This window comes from Callithrix jacchus, chromosome 1 (genome assembly GCF_049354715.1).
Source record: "Callithrix jacchus isolate 240 chromosome 1, calJac240_pri, whole genome shotgun sequence".
NCBI lineage: Eukaryota > Metazoa > Chordata > Mammalia > Primates > Cebidae > Callithrix > Callithrix jacchus.
The window spans coordinates 210,591,742-210,606,967 of NC_133502.1; the positions used below are offsets into that span (position 1 = coordinate 210,591,742).

The 15,226-nt window shown below is 53.9% G+C and overlaps 1 protein-coding gene across 1 annotated transcript in view; it reads right to left on the reverse strand.

The window, feature by feature from the left end:
- Positions 1-15,226, reverse strand: part of LOC103790995 (cadherin EGF LAG seven-pass G-type receptor 1) — a 66,900-nt gene that overhangs the window by 21,861 nt on the left and 29,813 nt on the right. The window contains 5 exon segments of the mRNA XM_054258810.2: positions 1,287-1,472; positions 10,928-11,094; positions 11,692-11,817; positions 12,329-12,492; positions 13,777-13,934. Of these exon segments, the coding sequence (XP_054114785.2) occupies positions 1,287-1,472; positions 10,928-11,094; positions 11,692-11,817; positions 12,329-12,492; positions 13,777-13,934 (801 nt within the window).

Below are 15,226 nucleotides of genomic sequence, written 5' to 3' on the forward strand. Positions count from 1 at the left end.
TGTGTCTACCATCCTAGAAACATCTTCTAGCTGGGAAACCACACGGGAAGCCTGAAACAGTGGCTTCAACAAACTCCCCAGAGCCTGAGGACATCCGGGCCTCCGAAGAGAGAGCTGGGCCCAGCTGGACAGCATGGCTGGCTGTGACGACCAGGGCGAGGGGACTAGGCCAGAGGATGGCGTCCAGGTCCCAGCCCAGCTGAGGTGGCCGGTGGGGGAAAGTGTGTAACTCTCCTGCCTCTGTGAAGGGCGCAACCCTAAACCAGCCACGCTGGAGCATCAGGAAGGCTGCGGGGGCGTAAATTCGTTCACCCATGAATACTGTGGGAACCCAAGAGTGTCTTGGCTGAGCTCCTGTCCCAGAAAAGCAGGTGCCTGGAACACACCCATTTATTCCCAGGTCTGTGTTGTAACGTGAGCCTTGGCTCCAAGAGCTCTTGGAAATCCCAGGGAGCCCCCCTCAGGTGTGTGAGCATCTCATAGACAACATCCTGGGTTACCCGCCTGCGAACTGTGGAAACCCAGTCTGGTTCCGTAAGTGTTCTGAACACTGCCTGGGACCACGCCACCTGCCTGCCTGGGACATGTGGGGCCCCCTGGTGTCTCCCAGCCCTGTCCAGGACCTGGGCCTTATTGCTCTCCCAGCTTTGCTCCCCATCCATACTCTTGAGGGTACGGACCCTGGCATTTCTCTTTTTTTTTGAGATGGAATCTCGCTCTGTTGCCCAGGCTGGAGTGCAGTGGTGCAATCTCGGCTCACTGCAACCTCCGCCTTCCAGTTCAAGTGATTCTCCTGCCTCAGCCTCCCGAGTAGCTGGGATTATAGGCACGTAGCCCCACGCCCGGCTAATTTTTGAATTTTTAATAGAAATGGGGTTTCACCACGTTAGGCTGATCTCGAACTCCTGACCTCATGATCTGCCCGCCTAGGCCTCCTGGGCCCTGGCATGTTCACCTCAGTACCCTAAAGACACAGTGCTGAGGCTGCAGGCATTGCTCAAGATGGCAAGGCTGAAAGCAACCATGGCTGAGGGTGCCAACAGCACTGTGATGAGAAAGGCAGCTGGAGGAAGCTGCCCGTAGGAGGGCCGCATCTGGGTGAAGGAGGAGGTGAAGATGCCAGTGGCCTCAGCACGGGGCAGAACAGAAGCCCACTGAGGGTCCCAGAAAGTGCCTCCCCACATCCACAAGATCTCTGGCGGGTCCTGGCACATTAAGGGGTCATTCTGTTTTTCCCTGGGCCAGAGGAAGGGTCTGTCCCCAGAGGAGGGCAGGTGCCAGCTCACCTGGTCCATCCCATAGTCCAAGGTCATGGTCACCAGGTGCTTCATTTCACTGTCCTCATTCACGTTCTTCAGCTCGATCAGCAGGTGGTGCCATTCCCCGTTGGTCACCTGCAACACGGACAGCACCATGGACTCCACGCCGGAGGGCCTGTGGGACACCTCGAACTGGAGGTGGCTGCTGAGGATCTGGAGCAGAAAGAGCCACACCAAGCGATTGGTACAACAGCAGCGGAAGAGATGACGGGGTGCAGTTGCTTAAACGAGGACGCTGTGAAAGTCGCCTTGTGATGCGACACCACATCAAAGACGGGCGCGGTGGCTCACCCCGGTGATCCCAGCACTTGGGGAGGCCGAGGCGGGTGGATCACGAGGTCAAGAGATCGAGACCATCCTGGTCAACATGGCAAAACCCTGTCTCTACTAAAAATATAAAAAATTAGCTGGGCACGGTGGCGCATGCCTGTAATCCCAGCTACTCAGGAGGCTGAGGCGGGAGAATTGCCTGAACCCAGGAGGCGGAAGTTGCGGTGAGCCGAGATTGCGCCATTGCACTCCAGCCTGGGTAACAAGAGCGAAACTCTGTCTCAAAAAAAAAAAAAAAATTAGGCAAAGCTGGCTGGGTGCGGTAGCTCAGGCCTGTAATCCCAGCGCTTTGGGAGGCCGAGGTGGGTGGATCACCTGAAGTCAGGAGTCTGTGACCAGCTTGGCCAACATGGTGAAATCCCATCTTTACTAAAAATACAAATATCAGCCAGGCATGATGGCAGGTACCTCAGAGGCTGAGGCAGAAGAACTGCTTGAACCCGGGAGGTGGTGGAGGTTGCAGTGAGGCGAAATCGCACCACGGCACTCCAGCCTGGGTGACAGAACAAGATTCAGTCTCAAATAAATAAATTAGGCAAATTTGGCTGGGTGTGGTAGCTCAGGCCTGTCATCTCAGCACATTGGGAGGCTGAGGCAGGTGGAATTTGAGACCAGCCTGGCCAACATGGTGAAACCCCGTCTCTACTAAAAATACAAAAATTAGCTGACATGGTGGCAGGTGCCTGTAATCCCAGCTACTTGGAAGGCTAAGGCAGGAGGATCGATTGAACCCGGGAGGCAGAGGTTGTAGTGATCCCCGAGATTACACCACTACACTCCAGCCTGGGCAATAAGAGCAAGACTCTGACTCAAAAAACCAAAAATAATAATTAGGCAAATTGGCTAGACTTGGTGGCTTACACTTGTAATCTCAGCACTTTGGGAAGCCAAGGCAGGCAATACGTACTGCTCGAGGTCAGGAGTTCGAGAGTAGCCTGGCAAACATGGCAAAACCTCGTGTCGACTAAAAATACAAAAATTAGCTGGGCGCGGTGGCTCAAGCCTGTAATCCCAGCACTTCGAGAGGCCAAGGTGGGTGGATCACAAGGTCAAGAGATCGAGACCATCCTGGTCAACATGGTGAAACCCCGTCTCTACTAAAAATACAAAAAATTAGCTGGGCACGGTGGTGCGTGCCTGTAATCCCAGCTACTTGGGAGGCTGAGGCAGGAGAATTGCCTGAACCCAGGAGGTGGAGGTTGTGGTGAGCCGAGATCGCGCCATTGCCCTCCAGCCTGGGTAACGAGAGTGAAACTCCGTCTCAAAAAAAAAAAAAAAAAAGAGCTGGCAAAGTTGTTCCTTGTTCCTGTTGCCATTAACACTCATCGGAACTGCACGTCTCATTCTACGGGAAAAGCATCAATCCCTGCACGGAGGTCAAGCAAGGCAAGGGCCAAGAACAAGACCCGTTAGGCTTGTAAGTTCTGGGAACCAGCTCGATTCAGGTAAGTATTCGGCTCTTATTTTTGGATGTAAATGTTATACTTTATAAGACAAGATTTAATCCTTAATTGCCTGCATGAAAAAACAAAACCCAGCATCGCAACTGGCCTGATGCTGCTACTTTAAAATAAGGCAGCCAACGGCAGTGTCAGAATCTTAGTTCCCCTAAGGACGGGCTGGGCAATTTGGACCAACTCTCCCTTGAAAACACCTACAAAAATGAGGCAGAATATAAAAGAACATCTGTTTGAAGGCACTGGACTGGTGCAAGGCAAAACAGAGTTTCAACGTCACGACCAAGGATAAGACAGAATCTGCGAAAGAGAGGCTGGTGTTTGTTTCCTCACACGGCTGTCAGCCGGTTCCAGAAGACACAGTGGAGGCTGAGTGTGCAGTCGGGTCATGGCTGCCAGGTACCTGAAGCCCTTGCCCTCCTTGGCACTCTTCAGCCCTGTCAGCAGGTGGTGCCACGCCCCATTCATCATCCCTGACCTGGAGAGTCTCAGGATGCCTCAAAGCTTTCTTGATTCATGAAGCTGGACTGGGCACGGTGGCTCATACCTGTAATCCAAACACTTCAGGAGGCTGAGGTGGGCAGATCACGAGGTCAAGGGATCGAGATCAGCCTGACCAACATGGTGAAACCCCGTCTCTACTAAAAATATAAAAATTAGCTGGACGTGGTGGCAGGCACTTGTAGTCCCAAGCTACTTGGAATCCGAGGCAGGAGAATCGCTTGAACCTGGGAGGTGGAGGTTGCAGTGAGCCAAGATCACGCCACTACACTCTAGCCTGGTGACAGAGTGAGACTCAATCTTTAAAAACAACAACAGCAACAGCTAGGGTTCATGGACTGTCAAGGGGTTGTTCCTCGGCTTTTGCTTGGGACCCTGAGGGGTTTACACTAACAGTAAAAACGAAAAAGATCCACCCTGTAGGACTGGAAGCCCAGCTTTGAAACACCACAGTCTGTGACTGCACCGAAGCCTGTGGCTGCACTGAAGTCTGTGGCTGCATTGAAGCCTGTGGCTAAATAAAGCCTGTGGCTGGGATGAAGCCTGTGGCCGCAGTGAAGTCTGTGGCCGCACTGAAACCTGTGGCTGGGTTGAAACCTGTGGCCACACTGAAGCCTGTGGCTGCATCAAAGTGCTCCGGTATGGCAACTGCTCCTACATAGTGGCTGCCAGCAGAAAACACAGAAGATAATGACATCCCCATTCCAGTCTTTTTCTTTTTTCTCTTTTTTTTGAGATGGAGTTTTGCTCTTGTTGCCCAGGCTCGAGTGCAGTGGCACAATCTCAGCTCACTGTAAACTCTGTCTCCCGGGTTCAAGTGATTCTCCTGCCTCAGCCTCCCAAGTAGCTGGGATTACAGGCACCCACCATGCCTGACCCACCATGCCTGCCTGGCTAATTTTTTGTATTTTTAATAAAGATGGGGTTTCTCCACGTTGGCCAGGCTGGCCTCGAACTCCCGACCTTGGGTGATCTACCCGCCCTTGGCCTTCCAAAGTGCAGGGATTACAGGCATGAGTCACCACACCTGGCCCTCACTCTAGTTTCAAATGCTCTCTAGTTTTTCAATACAATGTCTAGCATTCAATAAAAAATAGCCAAGGCTATGAGGACACAAGGTAGTATGCTTGAAAACCAACAGAAGCAAGGAAGAGTGGCAACAGAACATGGAATCATCAGACACAGGCTAAAAAGTCACACTGGGAACCACAAAATTTTCAAGGAAACAGACTCTGTGTGACCATTAAACTTACTTCTGGGTGTAGGTGTTACAGAGGTAAGGGTCAAACTGTCACGTTTAAATACATGTAAGAAGAATCAGAAAACAAGACTGTAACTAACCCAAGATGCTCATTTGAAAGATAACTTCAATTACAAAGTAGCCTAGACTTTAGAAAAACAACTATTAACACACTGCTTATATTACACCTGAAATATAAGGATACAGAAAATGCTGAAAGTAAAAGGATAGAAAAATACATCATATAAATACCAAACAAAAGAAAACGGGTATCGCTATGTTAACACGAGACAAAGCAGACTTAAGGCAAAAAATCCTTATCAGAGATAAAGAGGACTTTCATAATGTTAACAGGCAGTTTGCTGGGAAGATAAATCAACTCTAACTTTGTACGCACCTAACAACCTGGCCTCAAAATCTATAACGCAAAAATCAAGATCACCAAGAGAAGTCGCTGATAAATCTGCAGTCAACGTAGGAGGTTTTTAACTTACTTCTCTCAGTGAGAAGACAAAGACGAAAAAAATCACTTAAAACCACTAATGACAGAATATTTGAAAGCCACAGTTAACAAACTTTCCCATTTGCCAGATAGAGAACACTACGTATAACAACTGCAGAGCACAGTGGCACGTGTGCACGTGTACAGAACTGACTAGAGGCCGGGCGCGGTGGCTCACGACTCTAATCCCGGCACTTAGAGAGGATGGATCACCTGAGGGCAGGAGTTCAAGATCAGCCTGGCCTACATAGTGAAACCCCGTCTCTACTAAAAGTACAAACATTAGCTGGATGTGGTGGTGTGTGCCTGTAATCCCAGCTACTCGGGAGGCTGAGGCAAAAGACTCACTAGAACCCAGGAGGTGGAGGCTACAATGAGCTGAGATCGCATCACTGCACTGCAGCCTGAGTGATAGAGTGCGCTTTCATCTCAAAAAAATAAATAAAATAAATATTTAAAAACCCTGACGAGATCTGGGCCGTACAGCAAGTCTCAACACATTTCAAAGCTCTAAACCACACGGTGTATGTTCTCTGACCTGCAATTATGCTATAAACACTACCAAAATGATTTACTAGAAAATGCTACAGGTGCGGAGGCTCACGCCTGAATCCCAGCACTTTTGGAGACCGAGGCGGGCCAATCACTTGAGGTCAGGAGTTGGAGACCAGCCTGGCCAACATGGCAAAACCTCATCTCTTATCAAAATTATAAAAATCAGCCGGGTGTGGTGGCGCACACCTGTAATCCCAGCTACGTGGGAGGCTTAGGGAGGAGAATCGCTTGAACCTGTGAGTCAGAGGTTAGAGCGAGCCAAGATCACACCCCTGCACTTCAGCCTGGGAGACAAAGCAAGGTTCCCTCTCAGAAAAAAAAAAAAAAGGAAAAAGAAAAAAGAAAAAGGAAAGAAAATGCTACATGCTTAACTTAGAAATCTACTTCTAAATGCCACATCAGTCTATGGTAAATTCATAACAGAAAACAGGATACAGGTTTTAGCTGGTTATAAAGCTCATGTAACTAAAACTGTTCTTTGTTTTTTGATCTCTATTGAGAGTTTGAGGGTTTTGTTTTTAAGCTGAAAAAAAAAAACAACCCACAATAATTAGCCAGACACCCTGCTAATGTTTGTATTTTTAGTAGAAATGAGGTTTCTCCATGATGGCCAGGCTGGTCTTGAACTCCCGACCTCAGGTGATCTACCTGCCTTTGCCTCCCAAAGTGGAAGGATTACATGCATGAGCCACTGTACTCAGCCTGATAGTTATTTTAAGATAATTTTTCTCCTTTTTCCATTTTGTTTTCTTTCTTCTTTTTTGAGACAGAGTTTCACTCTTGTCGCCCAGACTGGAGTACAGTGGTATGACCACAGCTCACTGCAACCTCTGCCTCCCGGGTTCAAGCGATTCTCCTGCCTCAGCCTCCCACGTAGCTGGGCTTACAGGTGTGTGCCACCACACCCGGCTAATTTTTGTATTTTTAGTAGAGACGGGGTTTCCCCATCGTGGCCAGGCTGGTCTCAAACTCCTGACCTCAGGTGATCCGCCCACCTTGGCCTCCCAAAGTGCTGGGATTACAAGCGTGAGCCACTATGCCCAGCCTCCATTTTGCTTTCTTTTGTACTACAGAAGTTAGCTTATTAATTTCCTCTGCCATTCTCTTTCATTGTTCTTGCTTTAAAAACTCCAAAGTGAGCAGATCAGCAATAGAAGTGACATTCTGTCTACAAAAGGTGGCGGTATCCAGAGAATGAAGCCCCGTTTTATGGGTGGTAACTGTATCCAACTTAGGGGTGTCCCCAGATCTCAGTCAGAGAGGCATTCAGCCACCGCAGGGCTATCCCACCTGACAAGGGGGGTGGATTTTGGGTGCCTCAGGGCAATTACCCACATTGCTTGGGCTGTAGGGTGAAAATGGAGCCTTATTTGTTCTCCCATAGTGGCAGGGGCTCGGGGGACATCCTTTCAGGAACACCCAAACTGCTGCCTGACAGAGCTCACAGGCCCGTGGGAGGCTGCCAGCTGGTGATGCAGAGGAGGAATCCCCGAGAACCTCGTGTAACTTGTGGCTGACTTGCCTCTGGGAGCTGCCCTGGGGGCCTTCTGGGTGTCCACTGGGGTCTGTAGCATCCCCTCAAGGCCACCACTCCTACCGCCCAGATTTCCACCAGGAGGGCTGGCTGTAGTCCCTGGCAAAATTCCTAATGTTGAGATGAGCTCTCCATGATGTAATTACGCAAACATCACAGGAGTGGGTGGCTTCCAGCACTGTTCCTACTGAAAGCGCACTTTTTTCCTACAGAGACCCCACAGACAAATGACAACGTGCAAGCTCCAACTCGTCACCTGCACCCAGACAGCCAATTTAATCTGTTCTGACAGTGAAACCACCACACAGCAAATACCATCCCCAGGCAGCAACGCGCTTGCCAAGTTTTGGACTGGAGCGAGCTTCTGGGGCTCCTGGGAGACACACGAAATTACAAGCTTAACAAGGGCCTACAGGCCAGCTGTCATCATCCCCGGGGCACATCACACTTTCCAGGCAATCCCAGCGGTCTGTGTCAGTAAATGTTCCCGAGCTGTGACCGGGTAGGAGCAGGAGGCTCCCTGTGGAGGCCTGAGCCCTGCCCCAGCCCCAAACTGTCTCCTGAGCTGTCACTGACTGCTGAGGGACTGACCTTTACCAGCCGCTGGGAGCACTCTCAGTCCTGTCCCGGCCACGCTCCAACCAGGCACCACAGCAGGGAAGGTGTGTGCTGGCCGCCCCTCTGTCCTCCTGCCAACCCTCATGTCAATTCCGGCTACACAGAACTGTTTCTAGATGGGCGGTCCATAAGAGTGACAGAGAGGGGCCTGTGGCTGCCCCAGAAACCTGGCAGTGAATGAACCATGGGGCCCAGAGAGAAGAGCCTGTACGCCTCAGTTTCCCCTGTGTGGAATGAGAGTCTGGAGCAGGCACTCCGTAAAATCCATCTTGCCTCTGGCCATCTCTGAGTCCAGCCCAGCCTCCCCTGATGGCAGATGGCAATCAGGACACACTGGGCAACATGAGAAGGCCCAGAGCCCAAGGGAGCAAATGCTACAGGGTGTGGTTCTGCACGGCACGCAGCTGACAGCAGAGGACACGCCACTGGCCCAGACCCAGCTCTGGGAGGGACTTCCCAACCACGGGAGCTTGCAGGGGGGTCATTCCGGGAGGACAGGGTGAGTTCCCGTGTGGCCCGCCCAAGGCACGAGAGGAGTGACCTAAGGGCAGCATCTCTGTGTGCTGGAGGGAGGGCGGGACGGGGTCCCAGGCACGCTCTGGTTGGAGATAATGAACAGCCAAAAGGAAGTCAGTGCTGCTCCGAGACCGTGTGCACCCAGGTCTCATCACACACATACACATGCATACAGACACAGCCGCGTGCATACAGACACAGCCACATGCATACAGACACAGCCACGTGCATGCATACACAGCCACGTGCATACAGACACAGCCACGTGCATGCATACACAGCCACGTGCATACAGACACAGCCACATGCATACAGACACAGCCACGTGCATACAGACGCAGCCGCGTGCATACAGACGCAGCCGCGTGCATACAGACACAGCCACGTGCATGAATACACAGCCACATGCAAATAGACGCAGCCACGTGCATACAGACACAGCCACGTGCATGAATACACAGCCACATGCAAATAGACGCAGCCACGTGCATACAGACACGGCCACGTGCATGAATACACAGCCACATGCAAATAGACGCAGCCACGTGCATACAGACACAGCCACGTGCATGAATACACAGCCACATGCAAATAGACGCAGCCACGTGCATACAGACGCAGCCGCGTGCAGAGACACAGCCGCGTGCATACAGACGCAGCCACGTGCATACATACACAGCCATGTGCACAGATACAGCAACAGCCACATACATACAGACACAGTGCATGCATACAGACACAGCCACATACATACATATACAGCCACATGCATACAGACACAGCCACATGCATAGACACAGCCACCTGCATACATATACAGCCACATGCATACATATACAGCTGCATACACATGCAGACAGACACAGCCACATGCAGACATATACAGCCACATGCACACAGACATGTACAAATGTGCACGCATGTAGAGACACACGTGTACACACACCGACAGGTACACACACTTGCGCAAAGATGTGTGGGTGTGCGCACACATGTATACAGACTTGGAAAGAAGTCTAGGAGTTATGCCTGTAATCCCAGCACTTTGGGAGGCTGAGGCAGGTCAATCACCCGAGGTCAGGGGTTCAAGACCAGCCTGGCCAACATGGCGAAACCCTGTCTCTACTAAAAATACAAATAATTAGCTGGGTGTGGTGGCAAGCATGTGTAATCCCAGCTACTCTGGAGGCTGAGACAGGAGAATCGCTTGAACCGAGGAGGTAGTGGTTGCAGTGAGCTGAGGTTGTGCCACTGCACTCCAGCCTGGGCAACAATAGCAAAACTCCATCTCAAAAAAAAGCCCAGGAGGAAGGAAGGCATCACCCTATTCTGGAATCTGGGAATCTGTCAAATCAAGACGAAGCACGCTGCTGCAGCATGACTCCACAGGCCACTCCTGTGCCAAGGGAGGTGAATTTGGTCTAAGGAGAGACATAAAGGATAAAGGGAGCAGAAACTGCGTGTACCGCAAGAAACGAGGAGAGCGCACAGTTGGATCACCTTCTGCAAGTTGTTCGCGGTGTTTACCCAACAAATAAACTTTTGTTTCAAATAAATGAGAGAGACCAACAAGATAGAGAAAACATGCAGGCGGCTGCACAGTGTGGCTTCAGGCACCTCTGGGCAGAGCCACGCTCCCGGAGACAGCTGACCGCACATTGCTGCAACCCGCACCTGGCCCCAGCATTTTTTTTTCTTTTTTGAGACGGTCTCGGTCTTGCTGCCCAGGCTAGACTGCAATGGCACGTTCTCAGCTCGCTGCAGCCGCCACTTCCCTAGTTCAATCGCTTCTCCTGCCTCAGCCTCCTGGGTAACTGGGATGACAGGCGTGAGCCACCACGCCCAGCTAATTTTTTTGTATTTTTAGTAGAGATGGGGTTTCTCCATGCTGGAACTCCTGACCTCAGGCGATCCACTCACCTCAGCCTCCCAAAGTGCTGGGATTACAGGTGTGAGCCACCATGTCCGGCCTGCAGCTAGCCACAGCGTTCACTGGTGAGGCCCGCTGTTTCTGCCCGAAGGCTTAGCACCCCTCTCAGCTCTGCAATGCCCACGCTCCAGCCAAACCCTCAGACTAGAGGGAGACCGGAGCTGCCGTCTAAGATGCACCTCGGCTGAGCTGTGCTGGGCCCTGGGGTCGGCCCGGCCCCATGCTGTCTCACTCCATCTCCACTTCCCAAAGGAAAGAAAGGGCTCATGCTCCCCCTCATCCTCTTCTGAGAAGCCAAAGAGGGGTGGGCACAGGAGGAAGGGCGAGTAGCAAGAGCCTGAGTGTGCACCAGGAAGACCAGTGCCTGGGTCCCTCCCTTGGGCTCCCACCTAGCAGGTGCCCTGGTGCCACGGGGCCCCAGTCACCTGGAGATGACAGCTGGTGGACCTATCACTGGTAGCTTCCATCAGAATGCTGTCGTCCTTCCGGGTCCGGAACATGAGCCCCAGGTACCAGGGCACGGAGATGATGACATTCAGGTTGCTCCAGGACACGACGCTCTCACCACTAAAGAGCTGGGGGTGGGGCATGGCTGCGGACACAGGCCCAGGACCTCAGGTGTGGCCAGAAATCACTTGGGCCACACACTCTTGGCTGCAGGGGCAGGGATGGGCCTGTAGGCTGGGCCTGGGCCTTTTTCACTTAACACCAGGGCTGGTCTGAGCCTCCCCTCTATGGCACATCCTGCCCTCACAGTCAGCCATGGGGGCTCCACAGAAGCCCACCCTGGGATGTGAGCCTCCTTCCTGGGAAGTGTGAAGACCTTCAGGCTCCCAGCCGTCGATGGGCATGGCAAGGGGCTCTCATGCCAGACAGGAGGCAGAGGTGGGGCAGGTTCAGGAGCCCTGGGCTCAGTGGTTGGGGGTGCTGGGGATGGGCCCTTCTAGCCCACCCTACCTGCCCCACCTCACACCTGTGGGACTGGGGACCCCAGGGGCAGGAGCGGGGGTTCTGCGGAGGACAGTCTCTTGGCGAGGGCAGTATAAGTCTGCAGTAAATGCGGCAATGCTGCCAGAGGCTGCTGGCCCCAGATGTGAAGCCCCCTCACGGTGGTCCCGGGCACATCAAGGAGTGACGCCTCCCAGGCCACGGCGGCCGGAGTGGGGGATGGAGAATGCCAGGCACTCACCTTGCTCACAGTTCTTCCCGCCAAATTGGAGCAGACACTCACACAGGTACATGTTCCACCTGTTGACACAGGTGCCCCCGTTCTGACAGCGCCTCCCGTCGCAGAAGTTCCTCCGGGCAGCACAGCCTGGCAACACAGAGCGTGCGGTGGAGCCTGACTCGGAGGAACCACCGGGGTCCCTTGTGCCAGGCGTGGTGTGGGAAACCAGGACAGAATGGAAATGGGGCTGGACAGTAGGCAGGCCAGGTCTGAATGCCTCTGGCAGTGGCAGGAACGACGGAACTGAGAAGGTGCTCAACACACTGCCCACATGTGGAAATGCTAGGGCTTCAGGCCATCACAGCACCCAGCCCAGTCACCTGGTGACACATGCGAGACCCTAGGACCATGTGTGCCTCAGGTTAGCTGGCTGGGCCAGCGGCGTCACACCAACTCCAAACTGCAGAGACTGCAGGGCTGCACATCTGGTGAGCCTGGACTCCCGGATCCACTCCCAGGAGCTGCCCACAGTGGGGCACACACACTCCTAAGAACAAAACGCCTCCCCGGGGAGCTGCAAGTGGTGCCTTCTGTGTGGCTTTGACGTACAGCCAGATGCCACTGCAGCAGCCCCGACGCCCCCGGTGGCCGCCCGAACCTTCTCTGGTGCCATTGTTGGCGATGAATCCAGCCATGTCCACGTTTTTGCCATCGACCGACAGGTTCTGCATGCAGCCCACGAACTGCCGGTTGTGCACCAGGAAGTCTTCTGGCAGGTTGGGGACACCCCCCAGGAGCAGAGGGTCAGTCAGATCCAGGGACCTGGGGAGGTAAAGCCGTGCTCTGTGATGTCTGGGCACAGGGGTGGTGAGGGGCGGCCATGGCGGGCTGGGCTCTGCAGTTGCCTCTGCCACCAGAACTACTTCAGAAACCAAGCAGGCAGGCGGGCAGAGGCTGGAGAGGGGGCTCCGGCGTCTGGCACCACCACTGGCTCCGCAGGCCTCTGTTGCCTCTGTTTCCTTGCACTTGTGTTCGGTCCTGACGATCTGGGTGTTTCATGCTCACTGGTGACCACGAAGTGCCGCCCACCCAGGCTGGTCCACACCCAGACAGGATGTGAGCATGGAAACCGTGGGTCAAGGCCAAGGACTCTACTTTGGCCTCTGAGACCTTCCAAGAACAGGAACAGACTTGAAGGGAGGCCAGAAGAAAATGAGAGCCCTGGTGAAACCCCAGGCAGCAGTGCGACCTCGGGCAAGGGCTGTGGCCTCTCCAAAGCAGGCTTCACTTCTCAGCAAAAGGGCACCATCCCTCCTCCAACCCAGGTGGGCGGGATCAGATGAAACAGCAAGGGACTGCCCCCAGGGCCCTATCAGGTGCTCGGGATGTGTCAAGGCTCTCTATGTGATCTTCAAAAAGGCTATTCTCTGCTTATTTAGTGGCTTGTGCCTATAATCCCACCACTTCAGGAGGCTGAGGCCAGAGAATTCCTTGAGCCCAGGAACTGGAGGCCAACCTGGGCAACATAGGGAGACTTTGTCTCTACAAAAAATTTTAAAATTTTGCTGGGTATGGTGGTGTGTGCCTGTGGTCCCAGCTACTCAGGAGGCTGTGGGGAGGAGGACAGCTTGAGCCCAGGAGGTCAAGGCTTCAGTGAGCTGGGATCGTGCCACCGCATTCCAGCCTGGGCAACAGAGCAAGACCCCATCTCCGGAAAAAACAAACAAAAAATTAGCCTCTGGGATGAGCTGGGTGACACAGCACTTCACTTAACAGAGTCCTGGAGTTTCAGGACTTTGCAGGGACAAAGCCAGTGATCTGTGGAGACAGGGCAAGAGACCATCCATGGGTCTATAAGCCGGCCATCACAACCCTGGGGTCGGCATGGCCACTCTTGACAGATACTCAGGGGACTTAGTCTAGAAGGTTCTAACATGTCGAGGGAAGGTGCCCCAACCATGGAGAGGAAGTCTGACTCCAGCCGGGACGGAGGTCACCAGGGGACTGCACCCAGAGTGCCTGCACGATGCCCTGCCCGGGGAAGGCCACAAGGTGGACATGTTTGGGGGTGCAGACCTCCAGGGCCTCCCCTCCCGGGATGCTCACTTCTTGGAGCCAGTCTGAGTGCCCTGGGCGGCACAGCTGTAGTTCCCGATGTCACTTCCAAAGTGTACAGCCATGGTTGTGTCACAGTCATCCACCGTCACCACGGCCATCTTCTCCCCAGATGGCCCGTGGGGCAGGCCCAGGTGGCCGATGTTGGGCTGTCAGAAGAGAAAGCACAGAAGGCGTCAGCGTTTTCTCTGCTAGTGCCCTCGGCAGGTGCACCTGTCACTCACAGGGCGGGGAGGACACGGCACGGGGCGGGCAGCATGTGGACAAGGGTCAAAGAGCCCTGGCCTCACATTAGTTCCCCAAACTAGCCGTGCTGGACTGCCTGGTGCCTCCTCAAGTTTGGCCTCCCAAAAACCTCAGAACGTTCCTCGTTTGGATAAAGAGCTGGTGCCGATGGAATTAGTTAAGCTGCAGACGCCCTGGAGTAGAAGGGCCCTGATCCCAGATGACCAGCCTCCTCCTGAGAGGACAGATGCAGAGACGCAAAGGCACGCAGGGAGAAGCCGCGTGACCACGGAGGCAGCTGCTGGAGTGGCTGTCTGCAAGCCAAGGGCCACCTGGGCCACGAACAGCTAGGAAAAGGCAGGAAGGGCCCTTACCTTGAGCCTTCAGAGGGGCACAGCCCTGCCCATGCCATGACTTCCGACTTCAAAGCGCCCGACTGGGAAAGGATAGTGTCTGTTGTCTGAGCCACTCTGTCCATGGTACTTTGTGACGGTGGCCCTGGGAAATAAAGACAGCAGCTAACACCCAAGCCCTGGGGCCCCTCCTGTGAACCCTGGGGCCCCTCCTGTGGACACCTGCTTTTGCTCTTCTGGGGGTGTCCTCCTGACCACAGCACCTGCTCAGGCACCTGCTCCTCCCCTACCCTGTGCTCCTAGAGTACAGATACCAGGAGACTGCCGCCCAGCCTGCAGACGACCCCACATCTCCCCTCTGAGGTATGGAGCTCTCTGGGCCAGGAGCCTGTTCCAGGGCTGGGTACAAGAGATCTTCTAGAATCAGTGACCTCTGGTGAAGCCTCTCCCTTCTCGAAGAGACTGTGGTTTGCCATCCAGGGATGAGCCCGATTTATCCAGGCAGCCCTCATGGGTCTCGCCTCCTGGTCAGTTCCTCCCAGGACCTGGAGATTATCCACCCAGCCAGCCTCAGAGGCCCTTCCAGCAGGAAAAGCAGTGCCAGCCCTGCACGACTCATGCTGGCCACAGAACGTAAGCACGTGGGTCTCAAAGTTCCAGAAACACAGTTGGAGCCAGCTCCCACTGGGACAGGTGACACAATGCCCTTCATCTGCACAACCTGGATAGCAAGACCTCCCGTGGGTGGCCGTGACTATGAGCCAGAAGAACTCCAGGGAAGTGCCACCATGCCCACCATCGGCACACAATGTGCACCGAGCCTCCCCTCCACCCCAGAGAGAGCCTTTTCCTCCAGTCCCAGC